General features: G+C 36.3%; 1 protein-coding gene across 15 annotated transcripts in view; it reads right to left on the bottom strand.

Moving 5' to 3' along the window:
• ZMYND8 (zinc finger MYND-type containing 8) overlaps positions 1–18,501 on the bottom strand; it is a 65,534-nt gene that overhangs the window by 26,101 nt on the left and 20,932 nt on the right. For 11 of the 15 annotated variants that reach the window (XR_005260573.2, XR_011804558.1, XR_011804559.1 and 8 more), the window contains 6 exons: positions 8,530–8,678; positions 4,849–5,067; positions 3,855–3,968; positions 2,485–2,577; positions 1,234–1,321; positions 612–667 (listed from right to left, as the gene is read on the bottom strand). Coding sequence is in view for 12 of the 15 variants with exons in the window: in XM_038166469.2 (XP_038022397.1) it covers positions 612–667; positions 1,234–1,321; positions 2,485–2,577; positions 3,855–3,968; positions 4,849–5,067; positions 8,530–8,678 (719 nt within the window). In the remaining 3 variants the exon portion in view is untranslated. The remainder of the gene's footprint in view (positions 1–611; positions 668–1,233; positions 1,322–2,484; positions 2,578–3,854; positions 3,969–4,848; positions 5,068–8,529; positions 8,679–18,501) is intronic. The other 4 variants (XM_038166468.2, XM_072026619.1, XM_072026621.1 and 1 more) reach the window with 1 other exon arrangement.

Below are 18,501 nucleotides of genomic sequence, written 5' to 3'. Positions count from 1 at the left end.
TTAATGCATATCATGCATATTGCTCTGTCAACCCAGGGGTGAGGAAAACGCTTGGCACAAAGTGTCAGATCATCAGATAATTTATAACTGAAACACTGTTCAAACATACTACATTTAGAATAGCAAGTATTTGTAATGCAAAACATTACAAACTGCCACTGAAATAAAATCAGTGCAAATGATCAGCTAAAAACACAGGCAGTCATTTCTGTACTTATTCATAGGACTTCCATATAGTAACGGCAGATGAAACACAAAAAAATGTATTTATAGATCAGAAAATCTGTGTTTCTTTTTCCAACTCAAGCATTCATTTGGAAAGATAAGTGTCTGTGCAGATTCCATATGTCTTCTTTCTCCCACCACCCACCGTTGAAAGTCTTTATTATATATAGAGAATACCCTAACGGAAGACACTTTAGCAATGCCCTTTTCAAAATCATTCCATAGGCCATGGATATGCATCTCTAAACATAAGAAAGCCTACACAAATTAGAGTTATGTAATATACACAACAAAAAACATTATTTCAATCACAAGTACAAGCAATGGAATGTGTTTCCACTTTAAAAATACAGATAGAACAATCAAATTAGCTGGGGAACACATACCTCATGCTCACAGATTTTGATGATGACTTTTGCTGTTTGTGTCAATTTGTGATTTCCTGGGAAAACAAGAAAAATTCTTTAACCAAGAAAACTTATGCTAAAATATGATAAAATCAACAGGTTTTAGTTTTAAAAGTCTGTATTAAAAGACAAAAGGGAACATCTAAGAAGATAATGCAAAACCAGTATACACAAAATACATACTTGTAAAAGAAATAGGCAAACAATTATGTTCCCAACAAATACAGTAAAACTGTTAAAGTGTTCCCTTAATCCATCTGCAGCCTGCCCACCACTGATACACTGTAAAGTGATCAACATGTTGCATCATTTCCTCAACTAGGTCTCCTATAAAGCACAGCATCACGCAAAATCGTAAAGCAATGTATCGTCAATTTGAAAAAAGTTTAAGATGGAATGAGCAAGCGACAGCACAGGCAGTATTTGGTCCTAAATAATATGTATGTCAGCTCTTTAAAAAATTATTGTGTTTAGGAACTACAATAATTAGCAAAAAGATACTTTCAGCATTTGCAAGCAAATCTACAACTTGATCTATTACTTTATCTAATCCTGAATTTCATATTCAAGGACATAAGTACACATGTGCATAAGTTCTTACCCCCATTGTAAATAATGCAGTTGTGCAAAATCCATTTGGCATCAGCCAAAAATGCTTCAGTGCAACCGTACATTTTCTTTTTAACATTCTGGAAATAAAAAAATTAAAATGTATCAGGAAACAGAAATGAGTAAGAAGTGAAAGCTTCTTCCTGAACAGTTTCCTACCATAAGTCATACAACTAATAAAACAAAATACTTATTTATAGTAAAACCTGTAATTCTAAATACTTAAGAATCTATCAAATTCATGTTGGTTTTTGATTGTCCTGAAAACATGAACTAAATCAATTCTAATAAAACTAAATTCAATTCTTCAATGTTAAAAAAAAAAATACCAAGGGAAAAAATACACCATCCGTTAATTTCCTCAAACAATATTATTCTACTGGCATGTTACTGCTCCACAGAACTCTTGCTTTTTTAATTTTTACAAGGCCCAGAAAAAAATTATTCACCAGACAACATAAGACAGGATGTGTGATATTCCAACCTACCAACTGGGTGAAGGAATTCATTTAGATAAAATCAATCACATGGATTTGTCATACCTTTATAACACAGATACCAACGTCCACTGTAAAGGGACAGAGAATGAAAATGCTTGCTGACTCTTCACCAAGTAGTAGCAGAGCAAAGCTCTGCAGTGCTCCACTATTTATTAACACGGTGGAGAATGAAGAACGTCATGATGTGAAGCACCTAGCTTATTACTGAATTGACAATCAAACTACCATAATCCAACTCTTTACTGTTTCATTTTTCTTCCACATCTCAGGTGCAGTGGAGATTACAGTATTTGTTGAATGATCAGTACATAAGTCTGGAATGACCCCTGGTCATACACTCACATGGTCCCAAGACAAATCAATGTACCAGTGATCCACTAATAGCTAACAAACATGATGATCAAATGCAAACTCTGATTAACGAAGTCTCCCCACAGGATGATTAATGGAATTAGATGCATTTATACAGTAGGAGGTCATCAGTGTAAGTTTGTCTTTTTCATACTGTTTTTCCTTAGCATTTGCTACTGGTTCAGACAAAATAGCAGATTCATTCAGTGGGCATATGATTATTTTCAAGCTATAACTGAATTGGCATTTATAAGCAAAAAAAAAAAAAAAAAAAAAACTACAATAAAAAAAAAATTCTAACAACCTCTTTCCTGCCTCCCAACAAACACTCAAGGTATCTTAACCATAGCAATCAAACTGAAAGGATCTTCCTCTCCGTGTTTCATACAAACCTTTTCTAATGTACAAAGGTCCATTGGATGAAAGATATATTCTGCATAATCTGGGTGTTGATCCAGTGAAACTGGCTTTTGAAATGGCTCTGTCTGTTAGGAAAAAAAAAAATCACACTGCATCTTAATTTTGAACAGTTTCATTAATATATATATTTCTAATCAGGCACAAAAACAACAGGTTATTAGTAAAATGCCTAAAGGGCAAAATATTTCTGTAGCATTCATTAAACATTATTTTTCTATTTTTCTAGCATTTTCAAAATGTTTTGATTGTCGACTCAATATCAACAAAAACTGACACTTTGCTTCTGAAAAGCAGCTCTTAAAGCTTCTAATGCCTCCTCCTAAAAGAAGAGCATTGACCACTCCAGAGTAAAAATACTTGAAGAGCTAAAGTGTATCAAAACTAAAGAGTAACCTTTCCAGAAAGTGCCACTATTGTTGTGCTAAAATACTTATCACAGAGACACCAAAGTTGCAAAGAGCCCATGATTCCACACATCTGGTTTTCCCGACGTATTTTACTGTAACATTGCAGACAGACTCCTCTAACTTATTTATAGGTACAAGAAAGGAACAGGAGTTAAAGCAAGCCACGGCAATTCATCTCAGCATCTTACTTTGATTTACTTTTTTTCTTCACGTGTGAAAACTAGACAAAGCTTGCGCAGTGAAGGAAGAGTGACCAGAAACCGAATCATAGAATCAGTGACTGGAATATCTGAAACTTAGAAGCATGTTATCTTGCAGACTGAGACAGACTTGTGGAGAGAGGTAAAAGTCAAGAGGAAACAATTTTGCCTCCAAGACAAAAATTCATAGAGCAGCAATCTCAATTGGTATGCAAGTTGATGGCACAGGTTTTCAACACACTGAGAGGAAAACATTCAGTGTTTTACAAGCATATGATACTACTAATTTTTGTGGTAAAAAACTATATTTCTCCTAATAGACAGATGCTAGTATTTCAATTGTTATAATGAATTACCAAACAGCATCTGTGCTTACAATCTTGCCCATGTACCTGGACTGGTAAGAGATCATATCCTGTCACTCCCCTTGTATCTCAGAAATAGCATTGTCCACTTTCAGTGAGTGAGAAAACACAAAGTCCCCGTGGGAAGCCATGCTGTAGTTTCATTAGGTGTACTGAAAATATCTCCAGAAGTTGCATTAAAAATTAAATTTTAAATGCACTCCAAAAACATATATATAGTCTTAACTAATGTTTGCACCAGGTGATAGACAGTACAGAAGTTGTCATATATAGTCCAATAAAATATGCTAGGCTCAAGATCAACAAAAGGAAGCAAAACCCAGTGTTATGACAAACATATGATCCAAGAATACAGAAAAGTCTTCCTTACCCCTGGCTGTTTCATTTTCTGTAGTGCAAACTTCAGTAAATATGATAGCTGTTCAATGGTGAGCATTGTCATAGCTTTACTCTGTGTTTCTATGCATTCTGCAACTGTGATTTTCTAAAAATTAAGATTACAAAATATTTTGTCAGCAAACATTTCAAGGTGAATTCTTCTCCATTAAAACATCCCAGCATTTGAATGGAAGAAAATAATTACGTCCTATGAAACAAAACATTTCTGATGATGCATCATAAGTACTTCAGATAATTGTTTTACTCAATTTTAATTCTGAATACGTTAACAAAAGTTTTAAAAAAAATTAAAAAAGGGAAAGGACTGGAAACTGCATCCATCTTCTATATCACACAAAGTGAATATGGGAATATATAATTTCAATAAAATGCAAGTTCACAGAAATGTGAATAAGTGAGAAATTAACCTGGACTCTAATATGCTAAGTGGCCAAAGAATAGCATGTGATAAACCAATTTACTTTCATTGAAGATACTATGATGCTAATTATTCTCTCCCCAGGAATCATTGGAGAGGAATGGTTAAATTCTTCCTTAGCCCTGCAGAAAAAAAAAATAGTAGTAATAATAATATTCACTTGTTTACGAAAACCCTACAGCGGCAAATAATTCGAGCACTGCTGCAGAGCTATCAGCCCACAGGAAGAAGCATAAGTTAAGCTAGCTGAAAACGAAGAATGTTTTCAGAGCTAGAGCTGTGATGAAGGGATCACTCTTTGAAATGAGGCCTTCTCTAGAGATGGGAACACAAAGGAAGTTGAAGAGTCATGGTAAGAAGGCAAACACAATCCCGGAACACATACAGAGAAGTGGGGAAGCAACAAGAGATGCCTCCTTTTTTGTACAAATTCTTCTGACACCGTTACCAAGAGGTCATACAGGAATACAACAAATGTCCAGGAATGTAAAAAAGCTGCTTCTATCTCACACACATGAAAGAAATCCACTCCTTATAACAAACTAACCTCACATTCTGGGCAAAACCAATCCCCCTCTGGTTCCGCTGTCAGTTTCAGACACTTAGCATGATAAACCCGAGGACAGAGTTCACAGCAGAGGACTTGGCCTTCCCGATGACAAACCCAGCAATAGAAATCATTCCGTCCATCCTGTGGTACAACATCAACAGGGTCTGTGGTGAGTGGCTGCTTCATATAGTAAAACGGACCATGTCTTAGTTCTGACTGAAATGTAGGCAAGAAAAACAGGTTTGGTTTCAAAACAAATTTGCATTTTTCAAATAATAATATTCATTATATAAAACAAGCAGAAATCTACAGAGTTTGATTAACATTTATGTAAGAACATAATCCTTTTCATTGCACAAAATCATTCATAAAGAGGTTTACTTTCTCGTTCAGATAACAAATGCTGAATTACACTCAACACTCAAAATAAATTTTTGTGGCGAGGACATAATGTGCAGGTCACGCAATCCAATGAATATCAGTAAATACTTTTATCTTCAAGAAAAGAGTGTAGCTACAAAGGTTATATGTCCTCTGAACTCAGAATTCCATGGGACTCTGGAAGCTAAATACTGAGAGAGATTTAGTAGTGGCTAAACCTAGGACAACTGAAGAAGTTAGTCATGAAACAAGAAGCTGAACATGACGCAAACCTGTCCTAAGTTGCAGCAATTCACAACTTTTTAAAATCAAGAAAGACAGTGCTGGTTTTAATTGATAAGGCAAACCATGGAGTAGGGTGATACAGGAGCAGATTCACATCCTTAACAGGGTGTGCCAAAGCAGCATGAACCCTGGAAAAGATTTAATCTACCATTTAAATGTGTATCAAAATTTAAGACTCACAATCTCCACTGGTTTGCCTGCACTAGAAAACAGTGTTAACTTCATAAACTGCATGAACTTGACTTTCACTTGAGCCTCAAATAGCTCAAGGATGACAGTTGATATCAAAACACAACAGTTGAAGATTCTGGGATAGCCAAAATGGGTCAGAGACCCAAAGTTTATTAGATTGAATTTGAAGAGATTATAACATTTATTGGAAAATAAGTACTGTTTATCAATGACAAAGGAATTAAAGTTCACTGGTTGGTATTAACCATAGGCACAGTTTGCTGCAGAGGGGATGGAGGGAAATAATCTTATCTTTAAGCTATTTACTGTAATTTTTTTTTTTGTTTGACATAAAACCATTTGTTCATGACATTATTTTAACTATCCAACTGGCTGTTTGTAGTTTGCAGAAGCGTTTTGTTTGATTCTCAGGAAATTTTGTGTGCTTCCTACACCAATTAACAGCTCCACAAGTTCTTGAGCCCTTAAACTGTCACATGCCTACGTGATTCATAAAACAGTGGAACAATATGCATGTTCCAAACCTTTGCAGCATCCTGTACAAAACTACTCACACAGGACAAATACTAAAAACCACAAACCATTATCATGCCAGTTTAGACTGTGATCTTTCTAGATTTATTACGTTACAAAGGACAAGGTCTAATTATTTTCATGAATAGAGGATGTTCAAGGTGCAGAAGTGATATTCTATGACAATTCAGCTAAAGATTATATCTCAAAAGATACATCAGAAGAGATATTACCTGTAATTATCACATATTGTATAGCATTTTAGGCAAAGAAGGAATGTCACTGTAATTCCAGAAGTGTTTTGCTACCTACAGATTCACAAGAATTTCTATGTTTTGACAGTCTGCATTTCCTATTCTACAGACAATACAGCTAGTGAAAAGGTACTTGCTCCCACCACAGAAATGGACCAGGTATTATTTTCTGTACTTTCTCTGTGTATGTTTAATTATATAATACAAGTTTTTTTTTATATGGAAGGTTCAAGGAGATCCTGTGGAATAAAAGGGATAAGAAAAGGCTTTTCCTACATTTCTAATGTATTATTATGCCATTCAAACCAAGACAGAAAGACACATGTAAACACAGAGTGAAAAAGAGGAAGCTGCAGTTTACAATTCAGAAGCAGATTTTGTTTGTAGTTGCATGCACCACAGCTATAAGACCAAAATCTCAATAGCCTATACTTATACATAGATGCAACTATGGGGCGTTGTCTTCAACTGCAGACAAAGCAAATTACCAGTAAAATTAATTGCATACTTCGATTTTCAAGTGGATATCCACACTAAAATCGTAAGAATTAAAGATCCTGTTTTAAAATCTGTAAGACACTACAGAAAAATGATCTCCTAATATCTAAATAAAAGAGTCCATTTCTGCTAGAAAATGGGAGGAATCAGTTGTCTGATCAAGGATGTTCCTATAATTTAGACATCTATCAGCTTATTTTGCCTGAGCTAAGTTTAAGGACAAAAAAAAAAAAAAAAGATTCAAAAATGATCTGAACAACAAAACAACAGAAAATCTCAACTACATCAAAAGACCTTTTCAGTTGTTCTAATCAGAGCAAAATGTTTTAGGAGTTTAAATTTTAGCAGTCTTGAAAGAAAAACTTTGTTTTCTCATCAGTTTCACTAGCAAGCGTCCAGGATGTGGAGCAGTTTAAAGAGCCTGCAGTGAAGCACAGTAAAAGCCAAATTGGCCACAGTAAACTAGTTCAACAATGCCTACACATGCTATTACTGGACCTGCCAATTATCCTTCAATAAAATATACTTAACACTGAAAGACTTCTTTGGCCTGAGTTATTCACAGTTTTCGTTCCAGAATAACTGCAGTTATTAGGAATTTAATATTCTTTCTTAACCAGTGCAATTGTACCATACTAATGTTTAATATGGATGCTATTAATGAGGAAAAAATGCTTTAAGCCACAGAACTTAATCCTGTGTTTTCATGATATTGGCAAAAATGTACTAACATGCAAAAGGACTTTGAACAACACAGAGGTATGTTATCTGTAAATTAGATGAGAAATAATTTCAGTAGGGCTAAAGATTGCTTTCATGTAATCTGTTCCAGGATGATACAGCTGTTTTCTAGCATTTGGTGTTCAACATAATTCACATAATTCTTTCACTTGCATCATACATTGAATCAGAATTTCTCAAAGTCCTCTGGAGTTCTTCTAAGAGCTACAACAAATGCTATGAACTCAGTATTCAGAAGACACTGAAAATAGTGTTTCAAACATGAAAACTGAAAAATGCTGCCAGCATTTGTTTCATCTAGTTTGATAGCAGTGTATACTGTCTGCAAATTAAAAGAAAGGAGAGGGAATCTGCATAGTACCAAGCAAGGGAACAGCTGGATTATTGTTAATAATTGGTAGTAGAAATGAGAATAGATTCCCACTGACACTGTGGTATCTTTCTTAATCTAGTAGATAGTGTCCCCAAACACTTCCTTCTAATGGTTTAAATTAATGAGAGTTTTTAGTGTTGTTGTTATTATTTCTATATTAATTTATAATCCTTTTGTTCGAAATAACACTTACTGGTTATGTCTTGTTAGTTTTATGAAATAAAGCAGGACACAGGTACTCCCTCTTAAAAAAAAAAAAAGTCCACAGAATAAAAAATAAAGCCCACCCAAATCCAACTTAAAAAACTCCTACACCCACAAGTGTATACTTCTTATAGTATGAAAACTGTGTTTCCTAATGAGGAAATGGCATCTATTCATCTGTCTCTAAATCCTTCATTGTTTCACATCCTAGGATAACAAGACCATGACTTCTCTTACCTGCTCTTTATTATTACTGTTCAATAGACCGGGTTTCTTTTTCTTTTTTATAGGACTTGTTGATGCATCTTGTGGTGAGTGACCATTAGAGGAATGTGGAGGGCTGGGAAACTTCCTTTTTTGTGCTGTGCGTTCGACAGAGCCAGGATCTATAACAGATACAAGCAACACTCTTAAGGAGTACATATCAATGAACAACATTCAGACAAGGATACGGTTTGTCATTCATACTCCACCACTGAATAGAATAAAAATTCTCAATTGCCTTTCATCCAGTCACTTACAAAACTGGAATCATAGACTTGCTAAGCTGTGCCACTGTTAAGTGAATTCTCAATATATTAATTTAGATTAACATTACATTTTTTCCCCCCATGGAATTCTGGCCATTCATATAATTTTAAATTTTAGTATCTTTTGAAGTGTAACAACAATTACATTCTGTAGTGTAACAGAATTTGCACAGAGCACTGTTCCATGCAAACCTCTGCAATACCCCTTAAAAGAAGAATAAAAATAACAATTTCTGACAACTTCACAATGCAATTTAGAAAGATAAACAACAGAATTTATAACATGATAAATGACAAGGTCATACACTCTTCCTATTTCCAATATTTAAATATACCTACTGAAATGTGTTAATAGAAAAAATCAAATTGTCCAATAGTCTGAAAATAATATTACTTCAAATACTTAGTCGTGTGTAGTACATGCTAAATTGAATTGTAAAAAAGATAAAATTAAGACAAGGCTACCACTCAAGTAGTAATTTTTGACAGCTAGATAGAGTAACAAAAAGAAAGTGACACAATTTTTTAGTGTCCTTCGCAGTTAGCTCTTGCATTCACCAAGCAAATTACTAGAGCAGTTTAATAAGTCACAGTTACAATCTATGCCCAAAGTTATTACTCCATGTAACAAAGCTGGCCAGAAGGGAACATGTGCCTGTGTCTCAGCTGCTCTTAGTCGTGGTTTGCTATCTTAGTGTAAGCTCATCAAGCAGCTTAAACTAAATAGCAGCAACTTAAGTAGCCCTGGTGTGTGCCCAGGTGGCTATGAACTGAAAAAATTCTTGAGAGACAGAGAGAGGAAATTGAAACAGGTCTGCCTATATATTGTGTATCTTCTAGTCTGTTTCACTCCTCCAATTATGCTAAAAAGTTATTAATACACTTAAGAAAAATAAAATATATTTAAAAAAATCACTGACAAGCTCATCAGAAATATCCTAGGTGAAAATGTGAGCATTTGCAACTTTATTTTCTCAGAACAAAATTTAAATGACTCCTAATGAACACAGAAAGCTCAGCTTAATTACAAAGTACTAATGTTTTTCAAAAACAGAAAAACACAAGCATGCAATCAGCTGCAATTGACAATCATAGTTCAGTGAAACAAGTTTGACAAAACAAGTGAAAGATTAACAGATTTTAAAAAAAAAAAAAAAGTTTCATTTTTTCTTAAGTTTTTGATGTGTGTAACAAAATTAAATGATAGATAAAACCCAAGGGGTCAGAAGTCACCACTCTCATAAAGACAAATAACTGAAACCTCCCCAAAGTCACTCCAGTATTTTCAATTCCCTACTCACTTGTGCTAGTAGAAGTGTTTCTGTGGCTGCACACAAAGCCATTGAGAAATAAAATCTGTCTAAAAACTAACTTTTGGCTGCAGCTCTTTATTCTGTGGTCCCACTCACTGCACAGCCACATGTGCATGTAACACATTCAGCAAAGCAGCTACACAGGTGAGAACAAAGGAAGGAAACAGGAAATGCTTGGGGACTGAAGCTACCTTGACAGCTTTTATGGCAGAGTAGTTTTTGGCAGCTATTTGACAGAAGCCAAAGTCAATCAAACTGCTGGCTGGGATGATGCTATTATCCCTTCCCTCCTGGATATGTGATCTTTCCTTCCAGGTCTCACTGAACGATGGGCTCAGTTGCATCAGGTTGCTAAGCCAGCAGAACTCACTGAAACGCTTCACCTGAAGTCTCCAATGAACGTCAGAACAGAAAGGTACCAGAACAACAGCCAGTAATTTATGGGCTTATCAGAGCATGTATGTTGTCAATAGTTTGAAATTTAACACAAAAAGGTCCACCAAAGATTACTGAAGGTTTCCCCAAACAGAAAAATACTGAAAAACACAGCATCAGACCATGTCATGTGGGCAGTGGATGAGCACTGTTTTCCCCACAAATGCCTCCTAGTCTGAATTTTAAGTATTTATTGAATGAGAAAGCGTCACTGAGCTACAAGGTAGGCCCATGGTCTCCTCAGTCCTCCCCAAAACAGATACCAGAATGCTGTAATAAAGAGCTGAACGTATTTGGATAACACTTTACTTCCATAATTCTTCACATCTCCCAGATCCCAAAATGAAAGGCAGTATTAACCTCATCAGCATTACTATCAAAATCAATTTAACCTTGTGTGAGGAAGATACACAAAAACATTCACAAGACTAAAGACTGGAGAACACTTTTGCCAGCATAACCATAGCAGGTAGGTAGCACTCCCAGCCATCTAATCTGCCTGGGGCAGATGTCCTGGGCCTGCTCCAGTTTACAGCCAATCATCTTAAATCAAAGTGAGGCTAAAATGCCATTCAGAAGTCAATCATGCCTGAGATGCAACAAGGTTCACCAGAGGAGCTAGCAGATGGCCTGAGGAGGTAATATTTCAGGTATCTGATTTGAAGCCACTGCCACTGTTTTTGTCAGGGCTCTCAATTAGCAGGGCAGGCTAGTCGAGTGTCCCAGCTCCTTCCAGTTCCCAGTCCTCTTGGGTAGCACGTCACCTTCCCATAGCCTGTATTAATCCCCAGTGCCTTCAGGCATTGTTACAGAGCTACCTGAATTTGAACAGCTGTCACTCTACTCTGCCTGCAGAGCCAGTAGCAAGAGATGCGTATGGAGCCTGATTTAGATCTCCAGAGAACAATGCAGTTGACTTGCCTCCTCCTACCATACAGCCAGGGAAGATTGGACATGCTGCTAACTAAGGTGCTTTCATCAGGCAGCTGAGGTTAGGTGGACTGGACAGAGCTCTGGGATTTTATATACATGAACCAGCATCAGCGTAAGAAAGAGAGCTTGTCAGAACAAATTAAATATAATTCCTTTCTACAACAAAACCACAGATACCACAAATAACATGGCCACTGACGTGTTCTCTTTAGACATTCCTAAAAGAGCCAAGGAAATGAAGTTTATTTTAAAACTGTACACAAAATAATGCCCTGTGAAATTGAAGTTGGACTGAATCTCATTCAAAGATGAGGTAATTTGTCACTTAGCACAAATCTTAGAGGGTCAATGACACAATGAAAAACTAGAATACATTTCCAGATGACCTCTGTATTTTCAACAAATGTGAAGGTCAAACTGTCAATAAGAAGAAATAAAAAACTGGCTGCAATAACGATTTGCACAAATGGAGCTAAGGTTAACAAGCTAGGCAGAAATTGAAAGATTTTGAACAGCAGTTGAGCATATACTAATAATGAATTAATGACTTGCCTCAGCTATGAAAACGGCCAAATGACATTGATGTAAAAATAGGAGCGATACATACAATGTAGTCTTAATAACCTTGGAATGCTTGCTTATAAAGCTTACATTTATTGAAAATAGCATATTTTTGAGTGGACAGAGTAAAACATTATCAAGAAACTACATAGTTAAAAACGTAGAAAAACCTTGAGAAAACATGCTCAAAAAGCTCCATGATGCCACTATGTCTTACTCATGATTCAAGTTCAAGAAGTGAACTGAAGCTGCACCTAAGCATTTTTAAGACATACTCTGTCCACACGTATGGAAGAAAATATAAAGAAAGACGGAAAAGGTGTAGTAGAACTTCTGTAAATGAGAAGTTGTAGTGCTCTACATTAACTTGTGTCAATCAGTCTTTTATAATTAGCTTTATAATTATAATTAGCTTTATACTCTACAGGTGGGCCCAGACCTATCAGGTGTAATGACAAGTATTTTTTTTCTCCATTTCCTGGACCTTTTTAACTTTTTTTTTCCCCAAAATATGTAACTGCACAGAAAATAGCAGCTGTTTTGACTTCTTTCCACATGATTGTATGGAGAATTTGGTGCTATACAGTGATTTATGATTGACCAAAAGCTTGGTAACATGTCAAGACAATGATTAAGAATTGGGGAAATTGTAAATAAATATGAAAAACATCTGAAAAACACAAAGAAGCTAAATGGAAGATACAACTGAGGGAAGGATGAGAAATTTAGAACCATTTGTCCATCCTGAGTTTTGTTCATACAGAATAGCTGCACTAACTTAACCCCACACATAATTTTGACAATACCAGGAAAAGCGTCTACTCCTGGAGTTACATAGGCACAGCTATTTCAGCAGTGCTGTCTAGCAGAAATGTTGCGTTGGCTGTCAGAGAAATTTTTCTGTACGCATAAGATACAAAATTTCAGCAGAACGTAGTTAAGCTTGTGTAAAGTAATAATAATTAAAAAAAAAAAAAAAAACACACACATTTTATGTTCTAAGTTGTCTTTGGCACTAAGAAATATGATTTTTTCCCTCCTACCCCTCCCCTTTCTACAACAGTAGCCTACATGTAGGACCAGTTATTTTCTCACATGCCTATGCTGAATTAAACCAATACAGTATGTCTGAGACCATTACTGTTACTTGACTTGTTTCAATTCAAGTGAATCTGCCTCCTACTCCTTTAGGCCAAAATTCAGATTAGTTTGACAATACAACAAATAGTCAAATAAGATATGTCCTCTAAATATGAGAAAAATACGTCTGCTTCTCTCCGCCTCCTTAAGCAACTATGACAATAAAAATCGTAACACGGGTACAACTACAAGTGACAGATTAGGGTTGTTTTTTGTTTTGTTGAGATTTTTAGTTTTCCTTCTTTGTTTTGTTTTCCAATTCAGCTAATCACATACAGAAGCTGGCAGAAGAACTCCTTTGGCTGGCACATGCTTCATATATCCCAAGAGAGCTGAGCTAATACAGCTATCATGAAAGAAACACTGCAGCAGTGTCAGCTAAACCAAAACCCACAACTTAACCAAAGCGATCAAACCTAAAACCCAAACAAGTTCTGAATTCAAATTTTTCATTAAAGTAGAATGGAGCTTACTCAGCACGGAAACTGTTTGCATTCAGAGCAATCAGCAAAAACTGCATCGCACCAGTTTTTTTCTCATCCTGCCATCACCACGTGGCACAAACAGTATGTACAATGTCAGGCTTTGTTTCTTTTCTGAAAGCTGCAGTTCTCAACGAGGCTTTTCCACACGCTCCTGAAGGAAGCCATAACTAAATTGCTCTTACTGTGAAGTGCTGACCATGCCTTAATCCTTGTTTTCCCAATGCAGTGACCTGAAGAATTCTCTCTCCCTCCTCGAAACAATATCCTTAAAGTACTTGCAATGACCTGTGAGCTTGAGTTTCTCTCCAGCAAGTAACTCCCTCAGCATAACTCACTGAACAGACTTGGGCGTTTATTTCCAGAGCATACATATGTAGGCACAGCTTGAACCAGGAGGATAACAGAAGCATATAGCATTCTGCCCTTTGGCTTCCATTTCTTACTCCCATTTCTTACTCCAGTTACTCACATAACTGCCACCAGCGGAGTAGACTGTGACACTGCATGTGGCACCTTAGCTCTAGTATGCAAAGAAGAAAATAAGGTGTAAAATTTAAGTTCTTCTTTATTGACTTACCTCCATAATGTCATACTTTCTCACTTTCAAATGATGTTTATTCCAAAGCTGTCTGATTCAGATCAGAAAAGGGTTAAGCTGCTATTAGCTAAACAAGAACTGAACTGCAATTCAGTTACTGCCAAATCCAAACTACACTTTAACTGGAAAAAGGTACTGATTCAATACTGATTGAACCAATGCAATAATGATCCCATATAAATATATGTTTGATTAACTGATTTTGAAAACTACTTTACATTTACATTAAACTAGTGTAATTTTCTTCTGTGGCTCAAGCCTGAAAATATTAGGGATTTTCAAATAAACAAGTGGTGACTCATAAAACACACAAAAACTTACCTGAATTATGATTTTTGTGTTTTTTGTTTCCAACTGACAAGTTACTGAAATGCCAAAAGATTTTCTGGAGGCAATGTAAGATATAACTTTAAGAAAAATAAGGAACAGACAGGAAAACAACAATGCAAAGGCATTTTCTTTCAGATTTAGTTGTGCTGGTAGAATAGTCTACCTGAAAAGGCAGGGGTCAGACTTACAGTTACCCAGCACTCAGAAAGAAGTTAATATGAAATGTTCGGTACTCTAAATGAAGGGCATTACAGAGAAATAATAAATGAACATTTCGTTGAAGATTATATGATAAACCAATTGTTCTACTGAATAATTTTGCCAAACAATCTTACTCCAATTATTTCTCAATTTTTGAGATTTTTAATTTTACCTCCACATTATTTAAAAATTGTTTCTAGTGCAAGTGAAAAAATACACTTGAAATAACCTTCTAACTTCTCAGTAATAGCTACTTGTTTTTCATCATTAGTTTATTATTAATTGTTCTACAATGTTACCAACATTGACATAAGCACTGATGAGTGCTCTCCCAAAGCATCCATTGGGAAATGACATGCTAGCCTGAGGTTCACCTGAAGTTTAGAAATCATTGTTTAAACATGCCATCACGTAACTACAGGATCAGTAACTACTGTTCACAGAAGACTGGACTAACTTCACCTAGACTATCACTTCTCCCTTCCTTCCTCCTCCTCAAAAGCTCTGAGCGCATATGCGCTAAAGGGTTTGAGGAAGAATTCTGAGACAAAAAGGAGCAATACTAACTCCAATGTGAGCATCACAATTGTCTGATTTGGTATCAAGCTTCAATTACTTACAGTTTCTGGAAGTATGAAGGCTCCCATTTAAACTTTTTTATTATTATTATCCTGAATGGTTGCTAACAGATTTATGAATTTTCAAACCCATTACCTATCATACTATAGCATGCTGAATTATCTACAAAATGCTCAACAATATGATGGATAACTCTTTTAGAACATATATGCCAACTCTGAGGCATTTTAATCTTATGCCAGGATTTTGAAATATGACCCAGTTGTGATCAACCACTAAAGCCTGTTTACATTCCAGAAACTTCAACTGATGCAATTAACCCAATCCAGTTGCTTGATGTACAAAATAACTGAGGTTAGCCATGGTTGTGTAAATCCTGATTAATTCTTACATTACAGTTTTGGGCAAGTACATAAAGACATTGTTACATGTCTTCAGTGCAGGACTTTGAAAGATAAAAACAAGGAACATACGCAAACCTCTGGCAATATAGCAGAGGTAAGCAGCTTATAAACTACAGCCTGGCTGTAGGGGGACTTGCTGCCCCAAGGTACTCCTGAAGACCCTCTGCACTACTGAAAAAAGTCTCAGGCTGTACTGCTTTGAACTGAAGCATTCTCAAATTATTTTTCACATTGAAGCAAGAATTTCATACTTGGTATCTAGCCTGGTTTCAGTTAGGACAGAGTTGATTTTTCCTCCTAGTAGCTGGTAAGGTGCTATGTTTTGGATTAGGATGAGAAGAGTGCTGATAACATGCTGATGTTTTAATTGTTGCAGAGCAGTGCTTACACCAAGCCAAGGACGTTTCAGCTTCTCACTCTGACCTGCCAGCAGGCAGGCTGGGGGTGCAGCAAGAGCTGGGAGGGGACAGACCCAAACTGGCCAAAGGGGTATTCCATCCCATCTGGGGTCATGCTAAACAATATATAAGGGTCGCTAGCTGGGGTGGGGGAGCCGGGCTGCTTGGGGTTAGGCTGGGCATTGGTGAGCAGGTGGTGAGCAATTGCATTGTTTGTACATATTATTAGTAGTAGTACTATTATCATCATTATTGTTATTATTATTATTGTTATTATTTTTCTGTCTTAATAAACTGTCTTCATCTCAACTCACGGGCTTCATATTCCCATTTCTCTCCCCCATCGCAGAGAGGGAGGGGGGAGGGTGAGTGAACAGCTGTGTGGTGTTTAGCTGCTGGCGGGGTTAAACCACAACAGTATCAGAAAGTTGATAAACAATGTTTTATTATGAAATTGTTACAATGGATATAATTTATTTGGGAAATTTGATTTTACTGATCATTTTGTATTTATACATGTATTCAAAATAGCTGACCAACGTCTTTACTGCTGAGAGGTGCCCTTAAGATGCCTTCAATACAAACCTTCTGCAGGACAAAATCTGTACTAGTCAGAATTCTCACCATTAAGTGTAGTAGTGTTTCAGGATATCATTTGATGACACAGCTAAGACCATCTAATGACTAATTGTCACTGACAGGACAAGTCTGATCCTATCAATGACATCTATCCAACTCCCTAGTAATCAGGTTCAGGGAGATAAGCACATATAAAACTGCTTCTGTACCCAAGTTCTTAACTCACTTAGAATAGGACTGGCTAAGCGCCAGTATACATCTAGATGCAAAGGAAACATAAGGAATGTATGACTCATGAAGGGACGGAGAGAGTTAAAGAACTCCCTTTGACTAGTTACTAGGCAGGCAAACAGAGTACTAGCTGAAATACAGCTGAAGCCTTTATGGAAGTCCATCTGCCACCAAGGCTAACTTCTATCAACAGGTAAGTAGATGAAAAACTGACCTGAGAATTATAAAACAAACAAACAAAATCTTCAAATTCAACAGTATGAAAAAGCTCATTGATGAGTTTACTGCTGTCCAAAGAAAACAAGTACAAGTGAAGACAGAACTGCATCAGACAATGATTTAGCTGATTCTACTGCTCTGGGAGCACAACCTGGAAACATTCAGGAAATTCTCCAGAAAGCCTTGAAAGCTCCATCTTGAAATACTTAATAAACAAGTATAAAAAGTAGTCCATAGGGCTGGAAAAGAAATACAACAAGATGTTTCTGTCCAATATGTTAATGTATCATATACAGAAGACAAAATATTACAATAATCTAATCTCTGGCCTTTCTCCTTTGCTAAACAGATACCGAATCCATTCTGTTTTCTCAAACTCTCTTTATTCTCTTTAATACATCATCTCCCATTTCCAGTTTTCAGATGCCTTACACCTGCTTGTTCTGATCAAGGCAGCAGTATATTTTAAAACCCCATCTTTACTGAAGCTGCACTTTCACAGCTTATAGGAAGACCTAAATTAGAACTGCTACAGTAAGTCTGCTCCTCCTCCTGACTATTGCTATAGACTCACTCTTAGACACCACATTCTGAAGCATAAGAAGTCTCAGCTATGGTTTTATGTTTTAATTTCATTAGAGCCTAAACCCATCTAAATATTGGCTGCCAAACCTCTGCCAGGACACTTCCTGCACTCAACTGGTATATTCCTGCCCTCTATCTTACACCAGTTCTGGCAATCTACCAAGCTATTTCAGCACACTAAGCTAGTAGAAAACTATGCATGTTTTATGGTTCAGTTAGTTTCCTGTCAGCTTAGCTATTGACGGAAGTGGATAAAACTGCAGCACTGAGCAGTTTGACCAGCTTAGTCTGCTTTGAAACCACCATCTTACTTAAACCAATTCAAAAGGCTACGTTGACACCTTTGTTACAGATTAAACAATGCATGTTTCAGCTTAGCCTAAACTGAACTGGAATTGATTTATAACAATTAGAATTAAACTGTTTATTCCAAAACAAGAACCTCTATGAAGAGGTCTGCATAGATCTAGCTGGCTTTAAAACATTCTATTTCATTACAACTATCACTACCTGCTGTACAAAGCACACTGTAGCAGAGCAACTAAGGCTACAAACTTGGAGCACATCAGCTTCCCCAGGACAAACGTGAAGTTAAACAATACTGTCAATTTAACTTCTGCACAAGCTTCTCAGACCATCAAGAACAAAACCACAAAACACAAACAGAGCTCTATGCTTAAGGGTTCGT

The sequence above is a fragment of the Anas platyrhynchos genome, chromosome 21 (genome assembly GCF_047663525.1).
Source record: "Anas platyrhynchos isolate ZD024472 breed Pekin duck chromosome 21, IASCAAS_PekinDuck_T2T, whole genome shotgun sequence".
NCBI lineage: Eukaryota > Metazoa > Chordata > Aves > Anseriformes > Anatidae > Anas > Anas platyrhynchos.
Note: the sequence above shows the minus strand (reverse complement) of the source record. Positions and strands in the feature narration are given on the sequence as shown.